The sequence below is a fragment of the Tamandua tetradactyla genome, chromosome 14, assembly GCF_023851605.1.
Source record: "Tamandua tetradactyla isolate mTamTet1 chromosome 14, mTamTet1.pri, whole genome shotgun sequence".
In the NCBI taxonomy this organism is placed as follows: domain Eukaryota; kingdom Metazoa; phylum Chordata; class Mammalia; order Pilosa; family Myrmecophagidae; genus Tamandua; species Tamandua tetradactyla.
Genome location: NC_135340.1, coordinates 18041782 through 18061574, shown reverse-complemented (window position 1 = coordinate 18061574; position 19793 = coordinate 18041782). Strand labels below are relative to the sequence as shown.

Here is a 19793-nt window from a genome sequence, read left to right as displayed (position 1 = left end):
TAGGAGGGTTCAAGCAGTAGTGATCAAAGTACACTGCAAGTGCTAGAAAGGAGGAAATAATTCTCCTTATAGTGGTTTTTCTTTGGTCCACTGTAAATATACTTATTAAGGCAGATTTTAATAAGCTATCACATCTTCTATGTTAAATTTAGAACTCTGGAATGGGTGGAGTTATCAACTTGCAATAAAAGACTGACTCAGAATGTACCTGCCTACTTATCAAATGCAGACTAAAAGTCAAGAGAAACAAAAGGCAAAGGAAAAATCAAACTGTTCTTGAATATAGAGAAAAACAGCAAATTTAACTTAAAGTGAAACAACATCAGGCATGTAGAGCAGGTTTTAAAAATATGAAAATGATACCCAACTGTACTGTCAGGAATGGCACTTAAAAATTTCAGTTTTGGCTTTTTTAATTTAAGAGGAATGGGGAGAAACTTAAGCCTGCAGGAGGTAAAAATAATGAATGAGACCTACAAAGGATGTTGATAGAAAGTAGAAAGTTTGGAAAGATCAAAAAACAAATATCTTCAAAATGGATTTGGAATTCCTCTAAATCAATCAATCTCAGAAATGTTTCCTAAATTGAGAGATTTGGTCAAAGAATTTACTGAAAATAAAGATGATTCTTTACCTTACAAAGAATATAGTATTTAAATGTTGATGACTAATTAGGCTGTTAGAGATTAGATACTGACCTTACTGTAGAAACTGAAACTTAAGTGCTACTGTCAGTGACATATGGAAGAAAACTGCTTCCAAAAATAGAATTTGCCATAACAGGACTTGGCAGTAATAATTCTTAAGAAATAGTTTTTGAGACTTCTGTGAAGATGGCAGAAAAGAATAGTCTGAGTTCAACCCAGCTCCATGGAACAACTAGAAAAGTGACAGCAAAATGACTTGGGACAACAATTCCAGGGTGTGAGTGACCTAAAAGGGTCATCTACACTATACAGGGAGGTACTGGATGAAAAAAGCAGAGAAATTGTGGCAGAGAGAATAGCGTGAGTATGCTTGGTTGTGACTCCACTGGGGACAAGAGGCAGTGCCCAGGAAAGGGCCTGTCCAGCAATTAGCATGGAAGATGTGCTCCCTCAGCTCCACAACTGGGAATTTCCCTGTGGAACCCAGAGGCCAGCAAATTTGCTTTCCCTGCACACAGAGACTACTCAGGCAGTGCATAGAGCTTACAGCTCCCGTTTCCATACAGAGGCCTGGAGCCCTCAGGAGTGCATGGATGGAAAGGTGGGGATGAGGAAGCAAGCTGCACAGTTTTCCTATCCCTGCCCCTGCACTGTGACCTGTGTCCTGGCCCCATGCTGTACCCGGCACTGGCAGCTGAAATAGTTCCATAGCCCAAGGTCATTCCAAACTGGAGCCTGGGAGCCACCGGACCCGTTGGGCTTACTAATGGAATTGCAGTTGAGGTGTACACTGTTCACTCCCAAGCCCCAGGGTTAGCAGCTTCCAGTACGCACCGGGACCAGCAGACCTGGCTGGAATTGCATTGCTTCTTCATACAGTTCAGCCAGCTGCTGCAGTTGGGGAGAGGTGACAGTTCAGCCAGCTGCTGCACCTGCCAGGGAGAGGTCAGGGAGAGGCGGACCTGAGATGAAGAGGAGGCCCAAGAGTGTGAACTGCTGTGAAGAAGTGGAAAGTGCAGTTTGGCAAACTGCCTATCTGTCTAGCTTTAAACAGAATCTCAAGTAGAGTTCCATTCCTTGAATGAGGTCTGGGCCTTAGTTTGGCAGGGAATTACTGACAAACTAAGTGCAAAAGGAAACCTTCAGTGCAAAACCAAGCAAATACAAAACCTTAGATGAATGAGGGAAATCAACTTTCAAAATAACCCTATCGAGATAATCAAATGCCTCAAAGCCAATAGAAAATTACAAAGCATATGAAGATACAGACAATATAGCCTAGACAAAACACTTGAGGAGACACAAAATTTAGAACTAATCAAAGATATTGTTACAAATCTCCTAAACAAATTCATTGACATAAAGGATATAAGAAGACTAGAATAGCATAAAGAATAATTTGAAAGAATAAACAGAAAAATAGTAGATTTCACAGAGACGAAATATATTGTAGATCAAATTAAAAATAAACTAGAGAAACACAAAAGCAGATATAAAGAGGCAGAAGAAATAGTAAGTGAACAAAAGGACAGGATAACTGAATTTGAACACATAAAAGAACAAATGGCAAAAAAGACAGAAAAACTGGAATTGGATCTGAGAAAAGACAGACAACATGAAGCACACAATAAGAACCATTGGTGTCTCATAATGAGAAGAGCAAAGGGCTAGGAAGATTAGTTGAGGAGATAATGGAGGGTCCCAACTCTTACAAAAGACATAAATATGCAAAACAAAGAATCCCAGTGAACCCCAAATAGAAGAAATCCAAATAGGCCTACTCCAAGACACACAGTAATCAGTCTCAAATGCTGCAGAGAAGGAGAAAATACTCAGGGCAGCAAGAGAAAAGCAATTCACCATATTAAGGGAACCACATAAGACTGAGTTTGGACTATTATAGGTACTGTGGAGGCAAGAAGGCAGTGATATGATATATTTAAGATCCTGAAAGAGAAAGACTTCCAACTAAGAATTCTCGATCTAGCTAAGTTGTCCTTCAAAAGTGATGGAGATGCATAATATAACTCAACTTGTCTGGATAGCTCATTTGAATAAATGAAACACAGGGAGCCCAGAATAAGAACTAGAGTCTTTAAACCTGTATAGCTTAATGTAATGCCTAGATACATCCTAGAATATATTAAGCAGGTAATCAAAAACTATTGGCAAAGTCCCTTGAAGGATGGGAGAAAAAATATGAAACTATTAAACTTTACCATCAGGGAATCCTGTGATACTGTGTCAAACATTAGGGACACCCAAATCAATAGGCCAAGCCCTTGATCTTGAGGATTACTCTTGTGAAGCTTATGTAGGTAGTGGAGAAGCTTAGCTTACTCATAGGTATGCTTAACAGTTACTTCTGGCAGACCTCTTTTATTGCTCAGATTTGGCCTCACTCTCTCTAAGCCCAATTCTGTAAGTGAAATCATTGTCCTCACCACTACGTAGGACATGACATCCAGGGATAAATATTTCCCTGGCGGCAGGGGAGACGGCTCCCAGGGATGAGTCCAGCCCTGGCATCGTGGGATCAACAATTCCATCCTGACCAAAAAGGGTAAAAGAGGTGTAACTTATAAAGTATCAGTAGCTGAGAGAGTTCAAATAAAGTTGAGAGGCTGCTCTGCAGGTCACTCTTATGCAAGCTTTAGTTAGACATTGCTACCTATCATAACTTGCCAAACTCCAACCAAAACCATTCTAGCCAATCCTAAAGAACGGCTAGGGCAATATATAAGATTATATAAAGGTTCCATGAACTAGGGTAACTTTCCAGAAATCTACAACCTCTAGATGGGTGCCTGGACCAGGTAAGTCCTGAAACCTAAAGAGCCCAGCCTCTCCAGAATATCAGCTAGTTTCATCTCCCTACCCCACATTATTGACAGCCCCTTCCAAAATAAAAAAATTGGAATGGCCATAGCCCAAATACCCCTAAAGAGTGGGAAAGAAAGATCAAAGGTGATGGTGTAGTTATACTGAGAATGTAGGGTTTAACAAATGAATATGACTGCTGAATCATTAAATTGATATATTTTTTTAGTCTCCAGTATCTTAGAGCAGCTAGAAGTAAAAACCTAAAATCGTGGAATTGTAACCCACACCAAACTCTGAAATCTGTTCTACAAGTAATTGTTGTATTGCGCTTTGAAATTTATTGCTTTTGTGTATATATGCTATTTTTCACAAAGCAGAAAAAAATAAAGGTCAATTGTGATGATAAAAGATATTTATTTCTTCTGGCCTCCTATATTCTGGAGCAGCTATAAGGAAAAATCTGAGATGATGGTATGGTAGCCCATGACAAACTCTGAGATCTGTCCTGTAACTACTTGTTGAAGAGTGCTTTGAAAACTACTGCTTTTTTCTTTCTTTGCTTTGTATATATGTTATATTATACAGTAAAAAAAGTTAAGAAAAAGTGAAGGGGAGATTAAAAATTTCAGAGACAAACAAAAGCTGAGAAAATCTGTCAACAAGACTGCTGCTCTATAAGTAATACTAAAGGAAGTTTTGTCAACTGAAAAAAAAGACAGGAGACAGAGGTCTGAAGGGGGGCACAGAACTGAAGAGTACTAGGTAAGCGTAATTTAAAGGATAAAAAGAGAGAGAAAAGAATATATAGATCTGATCAAAACGAAACAAAACAAAACAATTAAAGTATAAAATGGTAGATTCAAGAAATGTTTTTACAATGATAACATTGGAAGTTTAATGGGCTAATCTCACCAATTAAAAAATGCAGATAGGCAGAATGGGTTAAGAATTATGATCCGTCTATGTTCTGTTTACAAGAGACTCATTTTAGACCCAAGGATATAAACAGATTGAAGTAAAAAGATGGAAAAAGTTGTTCTATGCAAAAGAAAACAGGAGTAGCTATACTAATATCAGACAAAACAGACTTTAAATGTAAAGATGTCATAAGAGACAAGGAAAGACACTCCATATTAATAAAAGGGACAACTCGCCAGGAAGAAATAACAATCACAAATGTTTATCCTCTTTATCAAGGCACTCCAAAGTATATGAGGCAAACACTGGCAAAACCAAGGGGAGCAAAAGACATTTCAATAATAATAATAGAAGATTTCAATACACCACTCTCTACTGCAGATAAAACAAGCAGACAGGATTAACAAGGAAATAGAGAACTTAATTTGACAAATGGAGTAGACCTAACAGACATATATAGATCATTATACTCCAAAACTTCAGTATATACATTCTTCTCTAATGTTCATGGAACATTCTCCAGGATAGATCATATGCTGGGGCACAAAACAGTCTTTATAAATTTTATAAGTTTGAAATTATTCAAAGCATTTTTTCTGACCATAATGGAATAAAGCAAGGACTCAACAACCACCAAAGAACCAGAATGTTTACAAATACATGGAGATTAAATAATATACACTTAAACAACCAATGGATCAAAGAAGAAATTGCTAGAAAAATTGGTAAATATCTGGAGATGAATGGAAATGAGAATACAACATAACAGAAAGTACAGGATGCAGTAAGGACAGTGCTGATAGGGAAATTTGTTGTCCTAAATGCCTATATTTAAAAAAAGAAAGGAAAAAAGCAAGGACTTAACTGCTTGCCTGGAGGAACTAGAGAAAGAACAGCAAATTAATTCCAAACAAACAGAAGAAGAAAAATAAAGATTAAGGCATAAGTAAATGAATTAGAGAACAACAACAACAACAACAAAAATAGAAAGAATCAATAAAACCAAAAGTTGGCCATGCTGGAGACCCGGGTTCAAGTCCCGGTCCCAGTGCCTGCCCATGAAAATACAAAACAAAACAAAACAAAACAAAAAGTTAGTTGAGGAAATTAATAAAATCAAACAGCAAATTGGACAACTTAGATGAAATGGACAAATTCCTAGAAATACACAAATGATTCACACTGACTTGACAAGAAATAGAAGATCTCAACAAACCAATCACAAAGACATTCAGTCATCAAAAATTTTCCTACAAAGAAAAGCCCAGAGCCAGATGGCTTTACAGGGGAATTTTATCAAACATTCCCAAAAGAATTATCACCAATCCTGCACAAACTCTTTCAAAAATCTGAGGAAAAAGGAACACTACCTATCTCATTTTATGAAGCTAACAGGACTCTAAAACCAAAACCAGATAAAGACTCTATAACAAAGGAGAACTATAGACAAATCTCAATAATGAACAGAAGATGTAAAAATTCTCCACGAAATAGTAACAAATCCAATCCAAGGACACATTAAAATAATTACACATCATGACCAAGTGAGGTTTATACCAGGAATGCAAGGGTAGTTCAACTCAAGAAAACCAATCAATGTAATAAAGCACATTAAAAATTAAAAGGGAGGGCAGGCCATGGTGGCTCAGCAGGCAAGAATGCTTGCCTGTCATGCCAGAGGACCCGGGTTCGATTCCCGGTGCCTGCCCATGTAAAAAAAAAAAAAAAAAAAAAAAAAATTAAAAGGGAGAAATCATATGATCATCTCAACTGATGCTGAAAAAGCATTTGACAAAATTCAGCATCCTTTCCTGATAAAAACACTTCAAAAGGTAGGAATTGAAGGAAACTTTCTTAATATAATAAAGGGCGTATATGAAAAACCTACAGCCAGCAAAGTATTCAAAGGTGAGAGACTGAAAGCCTTCCTCCTAAGACTGGGAATGAGACAAGAATGCCCCCGTCACCACTATTATTCAACATTGTCCTAGAAGTTCTAGCTAGAGCAATCTGGCAGGAAAAGGAGATAAAAGGCACCCAAATTGGAAAAGAAGAAGTAAAACTCATTATTTGCAGATGACACAATACCATTCTTAAAAAATTCTGAGAAATCTATGACAAAGCTTTTTGAGCTAAAAAACAAATTCAACAAAGTGTCAGGATACAAAATGTGCGAAACTCAGCAGTATTTCTATACACAAGCAATGACCTGAGTGAGAAGAAAATTAAGGAAAAATATTCATTCAAAATAGCAACTAAAAGAATCAAGTATCTAGGAATAAACCTAACTAGGGATGTAAAGGACCTGTACACAGAAAACTACAAAACGCTGCTAAAGAAATTAAGGAAGATCTAAATAGGGGGAAAGGCATTTCCTGGTCATGGATAGGAATGATAAATGTAGTTATGATGTCAAGTCTACCCAAATTGATGTACAGATTCAATGCAATACCAATCAATATTCCAACAACCTATTTTGAAGACTTGGAAAAGCTAGTTATCAAATTCATTTGGAAGGGAAAGAGACCCTGAATAACTTAAAATATCCAAAAAATGAAGAATGAAGTGGGAGGACTATCACTTCTGTATTTTAAAGCTTATTATAAATGCTCAGTGGTCAAAACAGCATGGTAGTGGCACAAAGGCAGAACAATTGACCAAGGGATTCAAATCCAGAGTGCAGAGATACACCACCAAATCTATGGTTAACTGATCTTCAAAAGGTCCTTGAATCCATGAACAGAATAGTTTTTTCAATAAGTGGACATGGGAGAAATGGATATCAATAGCCAAAAGAATGAAAGAGGACCCCTACTTTACACCCTATACAAAAATTAACTCAAAGTGGATCAAAGACCTAATTATAAGAGCTAGGGCCATAAACCTCCTAGAATAAAATATAGGGAATCATCTTCAAGACCTAGTAACAGCAGGTAGCTTCTTAAACTTTTCACCCAAAGCACAAACAACAAAAGAAAAAACAGATAAACGGGAACTCCTCAAATGTTTATGTGCCTCAAAGGATTCTGTCAAAAAGGCGAAGAGGTAATGAGGTCTCCCAACTCAATGGGAGAAAATATTTTGAAATCACTTATCGAATAAAGGTTTGAGATCCTGTATATATAAAGAAATTATACAACTCAACAACAAAAGAACAAACAACCCAATTATATAATGGGCTAAAGATAAAAATAGATACTTTTCTCTGAGGAACAAACACAGATGGCTAAAAAGGACATGAAGACATGCTCATTTTCATGCAAATCAGAGTACGATGAGGTATCACCTCACACCTATAGGAAGGGTTGCTATTCACAGGAAACTACAAATGTTGGAGAGGATGTGGAGAAATAGGAACATTTATTCATTGTTTTGGGGAATTGTATAATGGTATAGCCACTGTGGCAGACTGTTTGGCGGTTCCTCAGAAAATTAAATGTTGAGTTGCCCTACAACCTGGCAACACCACTACTCAGCTTATACCCAGAAAAGCTGAAAGCAGTGACACAAACAGATATTTGTACACCAATGTTTATAGTAGCACTATTCACAATAGCCAAAAGATGGAAACAATCCAAGTGCCCATCAACAGATGAGTGGATAAACAAAATGTGGTGTATATATATATACATGCTGGAATATTATGCAGCAGTAGAACAAAATGAAGTTTTGAAGCATACGACAACATGGAAGAACCCTGAGGACACAATGATGAGTGAAATAAGCCAGAAACCAAAGGATAGATACTGTATGATTTTACTGTTAAGACCTTGGTAAATAAAGAACTTCAGAGGCTTATAATGTAGGGAACCTAGAGATACACAAAAGCTAGAGATGGGTGAACAGTTAGCTAATGAGGTTGAACTTAAAAGTAAAGGAATGGATAGAAGTGAAGGAAATTCATTAGTGGGTTTATAAGTACTACTACCACATTGAAGGTGAACATGTTTGAAAGGGGTTATATACAGCCATGTATCCCACTAACATTATAAATGTAAGTTCTTTTTATGAATTACTTCAAAGGTATGAATCTTGAACATAGAGTCAATAATAGAGGGAAATAGGGAGAAAACTATTATTGCATGCTATGGAGTATAGTTTACAGGAAGACATCATAGTACCACAGCAATACTAGGGGTGAATAATTGGGGAATGGGACAAGAGTTACAGGGAGTTTTGGATTTTCTTTGGTAAGGGTGTGTTTATCTGTTATTTACTACTTTAGTCATTATAAATTTCTTATTCTAGTATTTCATATAAGTGAAATCATACGGTATTTGTCATTTGTCTGGCTTCTTTCACTAAACATATCTTCAAGGTTCATCCATGTTGTACATATATCAGAACTTCATTTCTTTTTATGGTTGAATAATATTCCACTGAATGTATATACCATAGTTTATCCATTCATCTGTCAATGTATACTTGGATTACTTCTACCTTTCGGCTATTCTGCATAATGCTGCTATAAACAATGGTGTATAGGCCTACATGCATGCATTACTGTTTTCAATTCCTCTAAGTATGCTAGTTGGCTGTTTTTTGACACTATCCCAGCATGATGAATGGGGGGCACTGCTTTGTTTAGCACAGGTGGAAGCACAGGTACAGGTTCCCCACTCAGCTTCCACTGACCCTATTGTGAGGAGGGACTCCTCAATACTGTTGGCAGGGTGTGGGAACTTCAAGTTCCCATGTGTATTCATTGACACTGAGGTAGGAGTGACCTCATTACCACTGGACGAAAGTGAAAGTTCTAACTCTCTACAAATCTTCCTCTGACACTGCAATAGTGGAGAGAGAAGGAACGGCATGTCATTGTTGTTGGGTGGGGATAGAAGTCCAGATTCCCTACATAATTTCCATTGACACTGGGGGTGGGGCGGTAGTGGCAAGGGTCCTTACTAGTCAGCAGGGATGAAAGTTTTGACTTTTTCTTGGCATTTTCTGGTTACCTGGGATGGGTGTTCACCCTTACAGTTCTGCAAGGGTGGAAGTCTAGGTTCCCACTTGGCCTTTGTTGGTGTAGGTGTGGTCAAGGTTTTTCCTGTGGTGTTTAGCTGAAGAACAGTTATTGTTTAAAAGTTTTCTATCTTCTTAAGCTAGCCTTTCAGTGACCCTTTCACTACAGAGAATGGGAAATTATCGTTTAAAGGATAAAGAATTCTATTTGGGATGATGAGAAAAAATTTTAGTATTGGAAGGTGGTAAATGTAGCACAACCTTGTAAAAGTAATAGTGCCACTGAATTGTATACTTACAATTGGTTAGAATTGCTAAGTTTATGTTATATATGTTATAACAATAAAAAAGAAACAGTTTGTATTCTACCTTATGCATACATAAATATATACATTTTTTTCTGTTTATATTAAAAACCTGAGTTCATACTGATATCTCTGATTCCAATCTAATACCTCAGAGTTCATTTTAGCCTTCCCCTTTTTTCTTATTTGTAACATCTTTCTCTGACACTGAGAAACCTGGCTCTCATTATTCACAATAAATTCACTTATTTGTTCAATCTTACATAAAATTTCAGAATTGCCAATCTATATGAGAAATATTTACTAATTAGATTACTAGATCTTTTTACAGTTCTTTTTGTCTTTAGCTTTATAGATTCTAGTCAAAATATTTCTTTCCCAAGAAGTATTTATTTTCTTCCTTACAACCCTGAGTTATTTATGTCACACATTTGCAAGATAGTTAGATTCATTTGTTTTTGTTTGTATCCCATTTTGGCTCCCCCTCACATCCTGGTTGGTTTGTTTGTTTCTATTTTGGTCTTAAAAATATTACAATGATTTTAAGAGTCAAAGGTATATAAAATAGTACGCTAAAAGAAGTATCACCCTCTCCTTATCCCTACTACCTTATTCTCATTCTCTCTTTGTACCCTTTTTCAACTTTGTAACCTTTTTCAACCAATTTCTTTAGTTTCTGGTTTATCTTTTCTGTATTACTTTAGCATAAATAAGCAGGAACATGTGCTTTTTCCACATGTATTTTCTTACATATCCTTCTTTATTTCATGAATGGTAACATATTCTTTTGCACTCTCTTAACATTTCCTGGAAATCATTCCATATCAGTTCAAAGAGATCTTTCTTATTCTCTTTAAAAGTACCATAGTTTATGCAACCACTCTCTTGGATATGGACATTTAGCATGTTTTCAATATTATGAAATTATAAATAATGTTGCAATGAATAAACTTGCCCAGTATAATTTTAATTCATATTTCTTTAAATTAATTAAGCGTCTTTTCAAATGTTTAAGGGCCTTTCGTATTTCTTTACTGAATTATAAGTTCCAGTCCTCTTTTCTATTTGTATTACATAAATCACCATTTTTACTGATTTGTAGGAGTACTTTATATAGCAGGAAAATTAGTCCTTTGTTAATGAATTTTTAAAAAAGTGTTATCTGTCTAGCATCTTTTCTAGTGATGACTTCATGAAGCAGAAACATTTTATTTTTACGTAATCAAAATGAGATATATTTCCCTTTAATGTTTTCTCATAATTAGGTTTGCTCATACCAAGATTATAAAAAAATTCTCCCATGCTATTTTAAAAAATTTTTTGTATGCTCTATGGCGGGGGTCACATTTCATTTTTTTTTCTCATTGTGAATATCCCCTTATTACATCATCATTTGTTGAATTTTTGTTTGTTTTTTGTATGATTGTGTGTTTGTTTGGGAAGTGCAAGGGCCAGGAATCGCACCCGGGTCTCTTGCATGGCAGGCAAGAATTCTACCACTGTGTACTCCCTCCCTTGCTTTTGTATATTTCTTTTTTTAAAACAGCTTTATTGAGATATAGCTAACATATCATACATTTCACTCATTTAAAGTATATGATTCAATGAATTTTAATATATTGTGCAATTTTCACCAATCAATTTTATAATATCTTTATCACTTCAAAAAGAAACTCTGAACCCTTTAGCTACCATTCCATTACCCTACCATCTGTCTCTCCTTATCCCTAAGCAACTACTAACCTACTTTCTGTCTTTTGTGACTGGATTCTCTCACTTGGCATAATGTTTTCCCATCATATCTATATATGTCAATACATCTTCAAGTTCATTAATTCCTTCTTCTGCCAATTCAAGTTCATTGTTGAGTTCTTTCGGTACATCTTTCATTTCAGTAACTGCACTTTTCAACTCTAGGAGTTCCATTTAGATTTTTAGTTTCAAATAATTTCAATCTTTTTTGATGTTTCTTGTTTGATGTGACAATGTCATCACAAATTCCTTTACTTCTTTAATCATGGTCTTTAAATGTGACATCTGGTTGCTCTTACAGTTAGTTTCTGTTGCCTGCTTTTTTTTATTCTAGTGAATGTTTCAAAAGTTTTTATATCTTTACTTGGCTTGTAATATTTTTTGTTATAAAAAGACATTTTAGACAACATATTATAGCAGTTCTGGGTACTGAACCCCTTCTCTGGGGTTGTTACTGTTACTTGTTTGTTTATTTGTTTAGTCAGGAAGACAGTTCTTCAACTGGGATCTGGGCAAAGAGGGGGCCATGTGTTCTTGGCTGTGCCAGTCTTAAAAAAAAGCAGTTTAGTTTGTTTCTATCTACTATCTCTCTCTCTCTCTCTCTCTCTCTCTCTATCTAACTATTGAAAAAATAATCTATTTATAATGTCTCTTCATACTTTTCAAAGCACCTGTACATACTTCATCTTAACTGAACTTCACATTGTATCTGTTGAGTAAAAAAAGTATCTTACATTGGATAAATAAGCAAATAAATCCAGGGAGCTTAAATAAGCCTGCTAAGGTAAATTAGCAGATTAGATCAGCCATAGAAAATATATATTGAATGCTAAAGGCTTATGTGTCAGACACTGTGCAAGCATTGGAATTTAAAAAAATAAAAGGAGATAAAAGTGCTTGCTCTCTAGGATCTTATAGTCTAGTGCAGTGGTTTTCCACATGATTTACTCATGTACTCTCTAAAAGAATTTTGAGGAATTATGTAATAAATTGATAACTATAAGCTAAATTTTCATCATAAGTTTAAACACTTAAAGGATAAAATTTCCTCTGTATTGTATATATGTTACAAATGTGCTTTAAATATATTTTTATCAAAACCCAGGAGTTACAGCTTTGGCACACAATATAAAATGTGCGTTATTAACCTAATGCCAAATGAATCAGCCATATCGGATTTATTTACTATTAGAAAATGTCCAAATTCATTTTTCAAGTTAAATAAACATACTAATACAACCATCATCACAAATAGCTCATTTCTGAGTTATAATTCTAAGACAGATAAATATGCTATAGAAGCCTTGCCATGAGTTGGTTGTTAGGATGAAATAAAGTTTGGAAACTTTCAACATGTCTCGCGTTGTTGCCAAAGAACTCTTTCTAGAACAAGCCCTCTTCATTTTTTTTGGGGGGGGGGGGTTCCAAATACCTTTGGAGCAATGTAAGATTTCAGATGGATAACTTCTACTTTTATAAAGTACTACAGCAAAAAACCAGAACACAGAGGAAGAGACAGCAGAAGGGTTCTGTGCTGGTTTGAAAGTATTATGAACCCCAGAAAAGTCATGTTTTAATCCTGATTCGATTCATAGGGGCAGCCATTACTTTCAATCCTAATTCAATACTGTTGTTTGGAATTTTTTTATTAGATTATCTCCATGGAGATGTGATACATCCAATTGTGGGCTTGAATTTTTTTACTAGAGGGAGATATGACTCCACCCACTCCCAGCGAGTCTTGATTAGTTTACTGGAATCCTTTAAAAGAGGAAACATTTTGGAGGGAGAGTCAGAGCCTACATAGAGAAAGCCGACAGAAACTTCACAGCAGAGCTGATACAGATACCAACTCTTGGAAAACAGAATCACAGATGTTTGGAGATGCTTGGAACCCAGAAGACATTGCCATGAGGTTTGTTAAGCAAGTTAGAACCTGGAGAGAGCCAAGGAAGCCAAGAGATGAAAGCTAGTCCTGGAGAAGTGAAGTGAGGAATCCCCACAGGAACAGAAACTGGAAGCAATGAAGCCAAGGAGCAAGGGACCAGCAGATGTCAGCCAAGTGACTTTCCAGCTGACAAAGTGTTTTAGACCCATTGGCCCTTTTTGAGTGAATGTAACCTCTTGTTGGTGCCTTAATTTGGACAGTCTCACTTCCTTAGAACTATAAACTCGTAATTTATTAAATTTCCTTTATAAAAGCCATTCTATTTCTGGTATACTGCTTCCAGCAAGCTTTCAAACCAATACAGGTTCGCAGACTTTATTTTTAGTAAAACTGAAGATCTAGAAACCAATTTTCACAAAACTAAACATGGCCACAGGTACCTGTTAAAGCCTTTTTGTAGTCCAAAGGGTATTTATATCCTAGTTTGAAGAATACTACACTTTAGTGGTAACAGTTGCAAGGAAAACCTAGTTCTTCTAAATCTATGAGTTTAGTACTCTCTGACAATATAATGGCTCATAAAACATTCAACATCTTTCCTATTGAAGTCCCAACTGCTGATGTATTTGCAGACAGAGAAACAAGGCAGAAACAACAAATCCATTAAGTCGTTCTATCTCCCAATATGATATTTCTAAAATAAAGAAAATGAGAAGAAAAAAAATTAACCCTTGTGTCCCAAATGGAAATAAAATGGTATCTGGTATAATTTAAAATCAATACCTCCCAACCAAGACCAGCTACAAAATCCTCATATGCTTGACTTCCTCCTGTATTGGTGAGAATGGAGTGTTTGTCTTCTTGTCCTTCAGCAACATAAAATACTGCAATCTTGTGCGTCTCTCGGCTGTAAAACAAAAGATTATACAATCCACTTAAGCACTTGTTTATCAGTTCATTTATCCCATAATTAAGTACTATGTACAAAGTATGTGGCAGTAAAAGATGATATTATAAGATATTATAATCTACAGAGTAAGACAGGCATGTGCATAAATAATTATAATATAAGCCAAAAGTATAAAAGTTACAAAACTGCCAGTGGAACAAAAGAATGGCATGATTATTTCTGACTGGAGAAACAGAGAAAACTTAAAAGAGGGAGGTAGTATCTGAGCTGGGTAAAGGGAAGTAAGATGTGACAAATGAAGAAAAGAGAGTCCTGGGAAGGACATATAGGTGTGAATGCATGAAGCATTTGAGGAATTGCTTGTGCAAAGATACTGTGTTTTAGAACTAAGAAGCATACAGAGCTCAGTGAGAAATGATCCATGCCTTCTGTGTGCTGGTTTGGAATATTATGTACCCTAGAAAAGCCATGTTTTCACCCTGATCCAATCTTGTGGGAGCAATCATTTCTTTTAATCCTGACTCAACACTGTAGGTTGGAATATTTGATTAGATAATCTCCACAAAGTTGTGACACACCCAACTGTGTGTGTAACTTAAAATTAGATGGAGTTGTGACTCCACCCACTTCAGGTGGGTCTTGATTAGTTTACTGGAATATTTTTAAAGAGGAAACATTTTAGAGAAACCTCAGAAATGACTGAAGCCTCAGAGCTGACAAAAACCTCACAGCAGAGTCAATACAGGTATGGACACATGAAGAAGACAGACGAGGATGTCTGGAGATGCTTGGAATCCAGCAGACATTGCCATGCAGTGTTAAGCAACTCAGAACCTGGAAGGAGCCAAGGGAAGCTGTGCCACTTTGAAAAAGGATTATGTACCCTAGAAAAGCCATGTTTTAATACTAGTCCATTTTGCGGAGGGAGCCATTCCTTAATCTCTATTCAGCACTGTATTTTAGAAATTTGATTAGATTATATCCATGAGCTGTAACACACCCAATTGTGGGTATTCACCTTTGAATAGAGGGAGATGTGACTCCACCCATTCCAGGTGGTCTTGTTAAGTTTACTGGAATCCTTAAGAGGAAACATTTTGGAGAGAGACCCTTCAGAGCCATGAGAACCACGAGAGCCCATGCAGCTAGAGACCTTTGGAGATGAAGAAGGAATATACCCTTGGGGGAGCTTCAAGAAAGAAGCCTGGAGAGAAAGCTAACAGATGTCTCTATGTTTATCATCTGCCTTTCCAGTTGAGAGAGAAACCCTGAACTTCATCAGCCTTTCTTGAGTGAAGGTAACCTCCTGTTGATGCCTTAATTTGGACATTTTTATAGACCTGCTCTAATTGGGAACTTTTCATGGCTTTAGAATTGTAAACTTGAAACTTATTAAATTCCCCTTTTTAAAAGTCATTCTGTTTCTGGTGTATCATATTCCAGCAGCTAGCAAACTAGAACAGAAGCCAAGAGATGAAAACCAGCCCTGGAGAAGTGAGGAAACCCCACAGGAAGAGGAGCTGAAAGCAATGGAGACCAGGAGCAAGAGACCAGCAGATGCCTGCCACGTGACTACCCAGCTGACAGAGGTGTTCCTGACTCATTGGCCTATTTTTGAGTGAAGCTAACGTTTTGTTGGTGCCTTAAATTTGGACACTTTTACTTCCTTAGAACTGTAAACTTGCAACTTAATAAACTCCCCTTCTTAAAAAGCCATTCCAGTCTGGTATATTACATTCTGGCAGCTAGCAAACTACTATGCCTTCAAGTACTTAAAATATAGAAGAATAGATACAAATACAAACATTATAATATAAAACTATAAATTTTATATTATAAAATTCTCTGACATTTAATTTTAGTTCTCTTTAAACTCAAATTTCTTATATGAAATTTGCTTCCCAAGGTAATTAGGGCACATTTAATTTGGTCTAGGTTGATGTAACAAAGATGCACTAACAAACGTTATGAACTAGAAGTAATGTTTTGACTACTATAGCAAACAGGAATTAAAACAAACTAAACAAAGCAACAAACAATAACAGCACAAAGAAGAATTCAAGTTATTTTGTGACAGCCACATTCTCCCACACATCTTTGAGCAAGTTACTAAACCATGACTGTGGTTTCAATATCAGCGACTCAAACTCAGGAATGAAGATGTTTTAACGATTGTTAAAATGGTAATATTTTACTTTTGTGGTAAACACATAAGCAAGCATTCAATGTATTCATCATATGATCAGGACAATTGAGGGTAATCAGTAATATACAATGGGGAAGAGGTATGTTCCAGACTGGTAGAATAAGGAGCTTGCTTTCCCAAGCAAAACAGTAATTGAACTGGTGGAAATGATAAAAATCAGTCATTGAAAGTCTTTGGAAATTTTCCTAAGGGCAAATGGCAAATTGAGAAACATTCATCCAAGAAAATCTACTAAATTTCAGCAACAGAGAGCCTATGGCACCTAAGCCATAACCTACTCACTTTACCCACTCTCCTCAGCTCCATGTTACAGAAGCTTTATCCTGGGTAGTCTACTGAAGCCAAGAAGACAGGGGTCAGGGTGGGCCACTGTGGCTCAGCAGGCAAGGACGCTTGCCTGCCATGCCAGAGGACCCGGGTTCGATTCCCGGTGCCTGCCCATGTTAAAAAAAAAAAAAAAGAAGAAGAAGACAGGGGTCTCTTTTCTCCCAGCTCCCAGCCTGATGCTACGTTCTCATCCTCGGAGAGGCAGGCTGCTGGTGGTATTTCTCATTCTCTCCCAGTACCATACTGCATAAGTTCTATTCCAGGTAGATGTGGCTGAGACAACTGGGTCTCCCCTCCATCATCCTGCCTACTCTCTGAAGCTCCAGGTACAAAAAGTAGTGGGCCCCTGTTCTTGCAGTGGAGCTTCAATGCCAGAAGGTGCAAGATGAGAAGACCAGGAACTGCCAACCTCTCCCCAGGTGGGATGTCACTCCAGAAGAGGTCAGTCCTTTCACCAGATTAGGTGTAGTGGCACAGGGGTTTTGTCAAGGAGGCAATCTAGATCACAAGGATGAAGAACGTCAGCAGCTCTCCCCGACTGAAACGATTTTACTGGGACCAGAGCTTGCAGAATTCCATGCCTAAGGGTGTTGCTGAGAACAAAAGGAAGTCTTGGTGGAAAGCAATTAAATAAAGCTGCAGGTCTATGATACAAGCACAACAGCAGAGCATACAGAAGTTTAATAGAAAAAATTAGGGAAACACAGAGTCAAAAGACCTTTTTTGATTCACAGTCAACTCTGGGGGTTGAGAAGCAATGAGGGTAGGATGTTTGCAGTTCCCCAAGCTGCAAACAGACCCATCAACACAGGGTAAAATCTCAGTGGCATATTGGGCTTTAGTACAACCTCTGACCAGACACTAAATGAATGTTAGACTACTTGGACTTAAGGGCAACTCCTAGGAAGACAGGCTCAAAAATAACATATAGCCATCTCTGGCAGTCTGGAAGACTGTACACAGATGCCCAAGGGTGTACTTTCTCTGGAGTGATTAGCGAGTGAAACCACAAGCTATTAGTCACTGCCTGAAAGCAGGGCAAAAATGTAAACACTCTGAACTGCAGTCCTCAAGCCATCCACATATCCAATGGTAAAGGGTAAAAATCGAACTGGCAAAGTGCGGTTAAATAACAAACAGTGATGGATAGGTAGATTATGCCAACCCAGGGGCAACCCCTTGGTAGCCAGGCTAAAAAATAAAAATCAGTCAAAAAAAAAAAAATCTGAGCAGGGAAAACAGTGGCTATAAAGGCTGCCTACTGTGGTGGAAATAGATTTTGAAGGATTAATTCATCTAAATCATTAGAAAAATAAAGAAATGAGCAAGGAAATTTCACCACCAATACCACCACCATCCCTGCCCCCCTGAGGGGGTGACTATCTAGAGCTGTTATATTATCTAATACATATAGTATTTAACAAAAAAACTATGTGACATGTAAAAAACAGGAAAATGTAACTAATATGAAAGAAAAAAAAAAATCCCACCAGAATCTGTATTTGAAGGGGCTTCAGCAAAGGCTCAAAACAGCTATGATAAATATGTTCAAAGAACTAAAGTATTAAAGGAAAATATGATGACAGTCTCATTAAATAGATCATACCAATAAAGAGAAAGAAATTATAAAAAAGAATCCAAATGGAAAACTGGAAATTGTAAGTATAATAACTGAAATGAAAAACTGATTAGAATACATTTGAGTGAATGAAATCTGTGAATCTGAAGATAGGTCAACAGAGATTATGCAATTTGAAAAACAGAAGGAAAAAAAATGAAAAGAAATGAATGGAGTCCCAGAAATATGGGACACCATTATGTGTACCAACTAATGTATAAAGGGAGTAGCAGAGGGAAAGGACAGAAAGGGGCAGAAAACATAATAGAAGAAATAATGGTTGAAAATGTCCCAAATTTGATGGAACACATTAATCTACACATCCAAGAAGTTCAACTAACTTCAAATAGGATAAATGCAATGAGATCCACATCAAAGTACATCCTATTCAAATGCTGAAAGAGGAAATTTTGAAACTGGTAACAGAAAAATTACTCATCCCCTACAATGGAATCCAAAAAGGTTGAGTTGACTTCAAATCAGAGAGAATGGAGGCTAAAAGGCAGGTAACATATTCAAAGTACTTAAAGAACAAAAGAACTGTTAAGAAACCTATATATAGCAGAGCTATCTTTCAAAAATGTAGGTGAAATAAAGTAATGTTCAGATAAAAATAAGTATTTGTTGTTGGTAAAGATAGTTAGTCAGTAACTACATACACAGTGTATTGCATGTTTCTTTTTTATTCTCAAGTGATTTAAAAAGAAATGACATAACATAACATGCACATATTATATTCTTGGGTCTATGATATGGAATTGTAATATATTTGACAATTAAATCACAGAGGACATGGGTGGGAACATAGCTATACTGGAATAAGGAAATAATAACAGATAGTAACTCAAATCCACAGGAAGAAATTAAGAGGTCCAGAAAGGGTAAATAGAGTTAATATAATAAACTCTGTAAATATACACAGGCTTTACTTTCTTTTCTCAGTTTCTTTAAAAGAAATAATTAAAACAATGAATTGCTGGGTTTATAACAAATGTAGACAAAATATATATAAAATAGCATAAAAAGGGGGAAAAGTAATGGAGTTATTGGAGGAATAAAGTTGCTATATTTCACTGGAACTATGTCAGTATAAATCTGTAGTAGTTACTGATAAGAAATATATTGTAAACCCTAGAACAATGACAAGAAAATAACTCAAAAAACATGAAAAAAATCTTTAAAGAAAATAAAATGTTACTCAAGAAAATATCCACTTGATAAAAAGGCAATAAAGAAGGAAAGAAGAACAAAATGGATAGGATATAGAGGAAACAAATAGCAAAATGGCAGTCATAAAGCCAACTGTATATGTTGTTACATTAAATTAAACGGACTAGAGATTTTAATAAAATAGCAGAGAATGGCCAAAAAAATAAAAGTAAAAAAAAAAAACCAAAACAATAAAATAGCATTACCACCACCACACACAAAAACATT

General features: G+C 36.4%; 1 protein-coding gene across 8 annotated transcripts in view; it reads right to left on the bottom strand.

Moving 5' to 3' along the window:
• RALGAPA1 (Ral GTPase activating protein catalytic subunit alpha 1) overlaps positions 1–19793 on the bottom strand; it is a 311810-nt gene that overhangs the window by 56069 nt on the left and 235948 nt on the right. For all 8 annotated transcript variants that reach the window (XM_077126931.1, XM_077126935.1, XM_077126932.1 and 5 more), the window contains one exon: positions 14079–14202. In XM_077126931.1, the coding sequence (XP_076983046.1) occupies positions 14079–14202 (124 nt within the window). The remainder of the gene's footprint in view (positions 1–14078; positions 14203–19793) is intronic.